Source organism: Callorhinchus milii, unplaced genomic scaffold, assembly GCF_018977255.1.
Source record: "Callorhinchus milii isolate IMCB2004 unplaced genomic scaffold, IMCB_Cmil_1.0 Scaffold2, whole genome shotgun sequence".
Classification (NCBI taxonomy): Eukaryota; Metazoa; Chordata; class Chondrichthyes; order Chimaeriformes; family Callorhinchidae; genus Callorhinchus; species Callorhinchus milii.
Window position 1 is genome coordinate 78,615,052 of NW_024704743.1, and position 8,976 is coordinate 78,624,027.

Genomic DNA, 8,976 nt, shown 5'->3' on the forward strand with positions numbered 1-8,976 from the left:
GAAGCCATGGCCAGTGGGACATTAAAAGACTGATAATGCTTCCACAATTTTAGTCGAGGTATCAGCCTGGCTCAGTTGATACCACTTTCGTCTCTGCATCAGAAGGTTTTGTATTCAACGTGAAGACGTTGGGCTCATAGTCTGGGGTGTTATTCAAGTGCAGTGGTGGGAGAGCGCTGCATTGTCTATGGCCATCTTTTGGATAAGATGTTAAATCTGCCCGTTTAGGTGCAATCAAAGATTTTTTATTTGAAAACTGAAGGGAGTTCCTTCCGGTGTCCTGGCCAATAATCCCCGAGATAGAATTGGTCATTCACTTCAGGGCTATTTGTACAACATTGCTCTGCACAAATTGGCTGCCACATATGCCTACAAATACATAACTACAACTCTTTACAGTAAATCTGGTGAAGCACTCTAACACATTTTGACAATCTGAAAAGAGTCTGTATCAAATGCAAGGAATTTTTATTATATTAGTATTTTAATAACATTCATCTTATTTAGGTAGTTTATACACAGTATAGTTATATAATAAATCAATTATATTAAATAAAAGGATTATAAAGGGATTTGAGGTTACTTATGACAATATAATGCTACTTTTAATGTTTATATGCTGGCAGCTTGCTTGGATCTATTGGGAAACTGAATCATTGAGCTTCACTGGGGAAATCTAGAAGGTAGGCCAAGTACTGTAGAAGTAGGTAGAACTGGCCATTGTGCAGCCTTATAGGATATTGGCAGGGCAAATGCTAGTGAATGCCAAGATGAGAAAGTCTAGTTTATCTGCAGCTGACCAACACCACGTTCTTTGATTTAGGCTCTGGAGTGAGTTTGGTTAGGAATTGTCAAGTGTGTAAATGCACTATCATTATAAAATACAATTTACATTTTTATTGCGCCTTTCATGTCGGGAGGACATCTCAAAGTTCAACAATGCTGGTTGGGCACCTGAGCTAGGGGTGAGAATCGAAGGGGTGGAGAGCAGAAAGATGACTGAAAACACAGTCAAAAAAGTATGTTTTGAGACAGACCTTAATAATCTGATATGACCTTGTCAAGACGTCTCAAAGTGCTTCACAAGATATACTGGATTCACTATGTACTTAGTGGACCAAACGTGGTAGATAATTTGCACATAGCAGTGTCCCACAAACAGCCATGGAGTAAGTGACCAATTTTATTTGGGGGATTTGGGAAACCCCCCACTTCTCTTTTTGAATAGTGCCATGGGATCATTAATGTCTACCTGAACAGGCAGACTGGTTCTCGGTTTAACGTCTCACCTGAAGGATGGCATCACCAATAATACAACACACACCAGGAATGCATTCCTAGATCCTCCTCTTCGACAACCTTGCTCCTCCCTACCTCTGTGAACTTCCTAACCCCCTACCAACCTATCCCCTCCCTCGCTCAGCAGGCTCCGTCCTGCTTCACGGTCCCCAACTTGCCCATCCCACCCTTAGCCTTCAGCCTCTCTGCTCCGACCCTCTGGAACTCCATCCCACAGATCCTCTGCCTCGCCCCCTCCCTTGCCTCATTTAAGACCCATCTCAAGACCCTCCTCTTCGACCATGCCTTCAGTCACCCTTCTACCCCTACCCTCCCCACCCCTCCTGATCTCAGGTGCATATTCCCGACTATCCAGCGCCTTGGGCCGTCCTCCTGACATGAAAGGCACTATACAAATGTAATTAGTTGTTGTTGTTGCATTGGAATGTCAGCTTGTGGGTCATTCCAAGTCCCAATGTGGGGCTCAAACCCACAGCCTTATGACTCTGACTCAAACTGCACACTGAATCAGGCTGTGAAGATTTCACATTTATCTTCAACTAGAGAATTCACCCATCAGAGATGAAGCACTGGAAATCTTACCATGATCAGTGAAGATAGCTTTTTGTCAACAGATTTAGGTTTCTCAAATTATTTTAAACCTGGGGCAACCCTACATGATGCAGTGATTTGTTTCCATAAACTCAGACAGCAAAGTATGTCTAGAAAATGACCACTTTCCAAGTCATCAGGTCAGCACTGATGTAACTTCCTGCACATTGTCCAAATCCACAGAAAGAGTTGCTAATATCAAGAGTTGCTGGAGTCCTGTAGCTCAGTGGTTAAAGCACTTGCCTCGCAAGCGAGAGACCTGAGTTCAAATCCCGGCAGGGCAAAACCTTGGACAAGTTTCGTTACTCCACACGCCTGATAATAATCTCTCAAGAAAAAAAAAAGAAAAAAAAGAATAATTTGGTCACTCAATCCACGACTGTTTGTGGGACACTGCTGTGCGCAAATGGCTGCTGCGTTTCGCCCACAAATACGTCAATTCACTTTACAGTATATTCTGTGAAGCGCTTTGAGATGTCTCAAGCACTATATCAAAGTCAAAGATTATTTATAGTATTATTATCACTTCCTTTGTGAAGTGACTTCAGCAGTGCTTTCTGCATGCATGGAAGCTATGTTCGTGGGGTTTCCTGTGTAAAGTTCAACGTACAGAAAGAGATGTCAGAGGTGAGCTCTGACCTGTTGACCCAGAAGGTGGCCCTTTTTTAGCCCAGGAATCCAGCGAATCATCGCCTGAAGAACCAGGCTTCCGGTATACCAAAAGTCCACATTTCTGCAAGTGGACCTGTACTTAACTGAGGTTTAGCGACGTAATAACACCCTCAATTGAGTTCTTGCCAATACTTTGCTCTCCTAAAGTCATACTTTTTGTTTGAAGTCGTCAACACCATTTCAAGGCCAACTCTAAAATGGTCAATGCTGCCTAAGTGTGCACCCACATTGAGGTCATACAATTAATCCAGTTGGCTTGGATACTGACAAATTTGAAAGTAGTGAGGTTTATTCCCTCTCCTCCAACCTACTGCACTCCATGTTGCCCCAAAATGACCCAATCTTGCATAAAGCCATCCATAAATCCAAACATGTTCAAGACTCCACATAGTTGACATCTTAAATCTCGTTGGGATGAACCTGCAAAAAAGGGGGTTGATGCCTTTCCTTTAAATAATAATCCTTGCATTTGATATCGCATTATCAACATGTTGGGAAAGCACCTCACAGGATTTTACTGTAGTCAAGCAGTGGCGGCCAACCTTTTTGGTTGGCCTACAAAATAATCAAAGAAATAACAAAACCAGCAATAGATTTACACTGTGAATCAAGAAATATTCAATCCAGAAACATTATATCTTGTCGGCCAACCAAAGTGGTTGGGCACCACTGCTGCAGAGCGTAATGGCGGCCAACATGGCAGCCAATACACACACAAAAGAAAACTCACCCACAGAGCCACCGCACTTCAACGGCGGTTCCCGTGAAGCACTCCGAGACATCCTCCCGACGTGAAAGGCGCTACATCAAGTAATAATAATAATCCTTGTATTTGATGCAGCGCCATATTCATGTTGTTGAGGCGTCTCAAAGCATTTCACTGCAAAGTGGAGTGACTGTGTATTTTGTCGGCGAAAGGATGTGGGGATTATCATTTACCATAAGGATGGTCCTTTGGTACAGAACCCCCCACAAGGCGCGGCAGCTTCACCTGAGACTATATCAGCGCATAGTCCCAGCCTGAGGCTTGAACCCACAACCTTTTGACTCGCGTGACAATATTTTTTAAAACAAAAAAACCCTCCCCGTGCACATCCACCAAACCTCACCTTGACCGGCATGGCGGAGAGGCCGTGCCCGCGGGCCGGTGTCCCTGCGCGTTATCAGCCACCGAGACACGAGGCTGGCGCGCGAGGCCGCCCCGCCCATAACGGTCAGATTCAAACCCGGCGCCGCGTTCCGAGGGGGCGGTGGGAAAGGGGGCGGGACGAATGAGTGAGCGGCACCGGTCTAGACCAATGGGCGGTGGAGGCTGGTGAGCGCGCGCCGCATCCGGCAGATACGTCAGGACTCGCCCCGACCGTCGGCAAACCGTCGAGGCTTTGGTTGAATCAACGAAGCTGTTGCCGAGCAACAGACTACAACCAAACACTGCAGTCAACTATAAAGCACAACCGCGCTGCCCCCCCCACTCACCCCAAACCTACACTGCTGTGCTGCTCCACACTCACTAACATGACCCTCTTGGCCGCACTTGTCGCTATCACATGTCTAGGACAAGGTAAGAAAAAGTATAAAGAAAAAAAAATCAGATTTTTAAAAAAAAATTATTGGTAGCCGAAGGGTTACTCAACTGAGGCGGCAGGTTGGTTGGAGAGGGATGCGCTGTGTACTGAAGATTTAAGATAAGCGTCTGTGAGGCAACAGGAAAATAGTTTTACGTATTTTTGGTTCTTAAGCGGTTATGGAGTAAAGGCGGATAAGTGGAGTTGAGGTACAGATCAGTCAATATCTAATAGAATGGAGGTTCAGGCTCGAGGGGCTGAACAGCCTTCTGTTCCCTATAATAATCATAATAACATTTATAATCTATGTAACATTTCTAAGTGGCTTTCAGACCACTTGACTTCTAGGTCCTCAACCTTATATAAATCCTTGTCATGCCCTCACATCTCCCTATTTCTATTACAGTACCTTCTCATATCCCATTCTCCTGCGCATCCCTTCTACTCAATTAAAACTGCCCTGATATACACATGCCCACCACTGAGCCTTCAGTCACTACACCCCTAACCTCTGTAACTCCCCACCTCTATCCCACCGTCTTAGCCTCTCTCTATCTGTCTTAAAACTTACCTCTTCAACCGCATCTCTGGTCACTTCCCTGTTCCCTTCTCCCTTGCTCTCTGTCTAACCCCACTACCATGAAACACTCCAAGAGGTGAATATGAAGGGTGCCAAATAAATGCCTGGTGTTTTGTTGACTCCCTCCCTTACTTCGCTGAAGGATTGAGTGACATCAATGATCCATTAATTCATTCTAATATTACTAGCAATGTTTAGTAGAATTTTATTTAATTTTTTTTAACTTAGGATGACTTTAAAAGATACATAAGCAAAAAAGGAGAGTAATCAGCCCGGAGGATACCAGTCATCTATGAAATAGTTAATTGAGTTATAGAGAGAATTAAATGCCACTAATTTTGTTATTTACTAGTTGAATGTTTTTAACCCATTCCTTTTTTATACTTGGTTAACTATGATTTTATTGGCCCTATTTCTCTTAAGGAAAACACCAATTTGGGGGCAAAATGTTTTTTTCCCACAGGCTTTGCTGTGTATTAATAAACACTGATTTAGTTCTATCATTGCATCTCTACCCAAAAAAAGGTCAATATTGGAAAGCACTTTGTTTATTTTGAAGTGTGCGTTTAATTGTAATAGGTTAGTGTTAATGTGAAATTAGTGCAGCTATCTGAATGTTTTGAGTAGCTTTAATATGGTAATATATTTTTTTCAGTAGTTGTATTGAAAATTCCAAATTAAATGAGTGACCCTCACTGACTAGCCAGAATTAACGAAAAAGTTAAAATCAATTGTTTTAATACTTCTATCAGACACTGCTTTACGTCACCTTTGCCACATTCCCCTCACCTCACACCCAACTCTGCTGAAACCCTCATCCATGTTTTTGTCACCTTGGACTCCTCACTGGTCTCCTCAGCTCTACCATTCACAAAGTCCAAGTGATTCAAAACAATATCCTCACCTGCACTTTGATCGGTTAGCTTGGGCCTTCTGCACATCTCTTTGCTTTCAGCTATTATACCCAACCCTCTGAAACTCCCCCTCCTCAATCTCTTTGCCTTGCCTTTGCCTATCTTCAGATCACCCCTAAAGACTTTCCTCTTTAACTGTGTCTGTGATCACCTCCTCTTTCTCCTCGGCTCGGCATCAAACTCCACCATTGTAAGCGCTCCTAGATGCAACCGTGGAGACCTGTAGCTCAGTGCTTAGAGTACTCGCTTTGCAAAGGAGACACCTGAGTTCAATTCCAGGGAGAGGGCGAAACCTTGGGCAAGTTTCCTTACTCCACACGCCTAATGATAATCCCTCCAAAACAAAACAATAACAAATTGGTCATTTTCAATCCATGACTGTTTGTGGGACACTGCCGCGTTTCGCCCACAAATATATGGTCGATTCACTTTACAGCATGTTCTGTGAAGCGCTTTGAGATGTCTTATTATTACTACACCACAGAACAATGAAGGAAAGTTACTTTTAGCATGAAAATGTTTTTATCTATTTATAGTCTCTTCGTTGACTTGCTATGAATGCTTTGGACAGTCAGATAATAAAGACTGCCTCAAGACTATCTCATGTTCTTCTTTTCAAAAACAGTGTCAGGCAACAATTGTTACTGCTAGTTTTGGTAAGTTAATTCTATTTAATTTTAAATGCGACCTTCAAACCATCATTGCAATATTTGAGTGTGTATCTGTTATTATATTCCTTTCTATGTTTGTCATATGCATTTGAAATGACTAAAAATTGAAAAGCTCCATTGTTAACCTTTTGGATTCTAATGGGCATGAATATTTTATTTTCTCCTCAGTTACTCTTTATTTCTCAATTGTACTTGTTTCCCTCCCAGTCAAGGAGACAGCTTCAAAGTGCTCCAAGACACTAAACGTACGAAAGGCACTATATAAATGCAAGTTGTTGTTGTTCACTTCTCATCTCCACTCAGAAGCTTTGTTGTTGAGCATCAAGAACTGGGAGAATTAAGACTTCATCCAACCATTCCTTGGTGGTATGAAATTAGTCCTGCTCATTGTCTAGTACTATCACTCACTCTGATTATTTAAGGTTGCTTGGTAGCAACAAAGTTGCTTTCAGCTTTGTTGCTTTGTGTCTGTTTGTTTCTAGTTTATAAACCTTGAACATGATCTTACAACATTCATTAAAGGTTCACATTTGCAATTCCTTACTCCATTTCCCATTTCAAATGGGTTGGCCAGAGCAGTTGCCAAGTGGAAGCGAATGGTTGAGTGTCCAAAATGAGCAAGAGATTAGATTAGATAGCTCAGATGGAGAAAAACACCAGCACAAACTTGATGGGATGTAACAATCTTTGATTCTATTCGATGAGAGTAGTTACCCTTAGCCACTATTGCACACTTTTTTTTAGTATTGTGTCATTGCAACTGTAATAAGGCCATCTGATTGAAGTATCTTCTTCTATCTATCTTCTTCTATCTTCTTCCATTACTAATAAAATAACCATCTGTCTGTGTCACCCAAGATCTCAATACCCGATTGACGTAGAAACATGATTTATACCTCATCTGAAAGGCCTTGCATTTGGGAGTGTCATTGGCATATTTTAGACACACGTATGGCAGTTTTGAGTTGGGCGCTGCAATTACACCTGGTGGCGGCACCGACTCCCAGTGGTGCTGTGGCATCGTGCATCACAGAGCACGAACGTGCACACAACATGCATGCACTTAAACTAAGCTAAGCGGCAGGAATAAGATAAAGATGCCTAAGCGAACATCAAGCCTTTCAAGTACAAATAAAAAATACCAGACAAAAGAAAGAAGGACGATTAAATGAAACTAAAGAACAAGGAGTAGCCCAGCTGGATTGCAATAACTTGAGGACCTGCCAGATCACACACTAAACTCCTTCAGTTAGCATAACTTTGATAAAATCTTGTATCGTTCATGAGCTATGACCCTTTGATAGGATCTTCTATCTTTCATGAGCTGTGACCCGAACAAGCTCATTGCACATGTATGGCAGTTTTGCTTAAAGTGTACAGATAGTGTTTATGGCTTGTTAAAAGGTTTGTGAGTGGTATCACTGAAATCTACATTCAATATTGGATCTTTTGGTTGCGAGCGTAGCTGGAATGGATACAGCTAGTTTCAAATAATGAAGGAAGCTGACAAGCTAGATAGTGCATGACTCTTCCATCTGGTAGCGGGATGCAAACTAAATAGGCATGATCCTAGAATTAGATTAAATTGGTTAGAGGTGCGATCAAGAAACCTTTCTTCACACATACACCTTGTGAAATTGTGTACTACACTATCCCCAAAAGATCACAGATGTAGAATTAATTGGAATGCTTACAAGGGAGAATAATAGATACTTGGGAAGTAAAGGTATTAAGAAATCTGGGAAACATGGGAAAGTTCTGCTATGATTTAATTAAACAAGTGGAATAAGCTTGAGGGCTGAATTGCCTCATTTTTCTATAATTTTATGAGTCTCATAGATGAGATCCTAAATGTTCTGCAAGCATGGAGAAATTGTATTACGGTACCTACAGATTTCTCACAGCCTGATGCATGTTCTATTAACCTTAAATTAATTGGATTTTGTGTATGGTTGAGCTGGGGAGATGAGCGAGGAGGGCATTGGAATAGTCCAGCCGGGAACTGACAAAGGTGTGGACGAGCGTTTCAGCTGTGTTGGTTGTGAGATATGGACGGAGGCCAGCAATGTGTCGAAGAAATACTTTCAATATTTCATTGTATATTATATCCCTATGAAATCCATACCTGTGATAATGCACTAATTAATCAATTTCTTCTTTCTCATGGTTAGGATTGATCCATATCTTCACAAGTATAAGCAAGTCATGTACAGGAATGTGTGAAAACTCCAAAACAAACTTTGGATTAACGCGGATGTTAACATACTGCTGTTCCACAGATCTTTGTAATGTCAACAATTCCACAACTATTGGGAGTAACCATTTGGTAATTCTCTGCTTGGCAGCTCTGGTCTGCTTCTTGCACTTGAGCGAGGAAGTTTAATGCAAAAAAGATACGCGCTACTCCCTTATAAATTAGAGTCCTGTAGCTCAGTGGTTAGAGCACTCGCTTTGCAAGTGAGAGACCTGAGTTCAATTCCAGGCAGAGCGAAACCTTGGGCAAGTTTCCTTACTCCACACGCCTAATAATAATCCCTCCAAAAAACAATAATAAATTGGTCATTTTCAATCTATGACTGTTTGTAGGACATTGCTGTGCGCAATTGGCTGCCGCGTTCGCCCACAAAAAATATACAGTCAATTCACTTTACAGTGTGTTCTGTGAAGCGCTTTGGGACGTCCTC

General features: G+C 42.0%; 1 protein-coding gene across 1 annotated transcript; it reads left to right on the forward strand.

Annotated features, from left to right (window-relative positions):
* Positions 1 to 4,041: 4,041 nt before the first annotated feature.
* Positions 4,042 to 8,716, forward strand: LOC103185085 (lymphocyte antigen 6E-like). Its single transcript, XM_007903428.2, has 3 exons — positions 4,042 to 4,123; positions 6,158 to 6,277; positions 8,464 to 8,716. The coding sequence occupies exons 1-3, from the start codon at positions 4,078 to 4,080 to the stop codon at positions 8,673 to 8,675; spliced, it is 378 nt and encodes a 125-aa protein (XP_007901619.1). The 5' UTR covers positions 4,042 to 4,077; the 3' UTR covers positions 8,676 to 8,716.
* Positions 8,717 to 8,976: the final 260 nt, after the last annotated feature.

Coding starts and splice junctions, on each gene's coding strand:
- LOC103185085 (XM_007903428.2), top strand. CDS start 4,078: ATGACCCTCTTGGCCGCACTTGTCGCTATCACATGTCTAGGACAAG. Junction 4,124..6,157: donor TATCACATGTCTAGGACAAG/GTAAGAAAAAGT, acceptor ATCTATTTATAG/TCTCTTCGTTGACTTGCTAT. Junction 6,278..8,463: donor AATTGTTACTGCTAGTTTTG/GTAAGTTAATTC, acceptor TCTCATGGTTAG/GATTGATCCATATCTTCACA.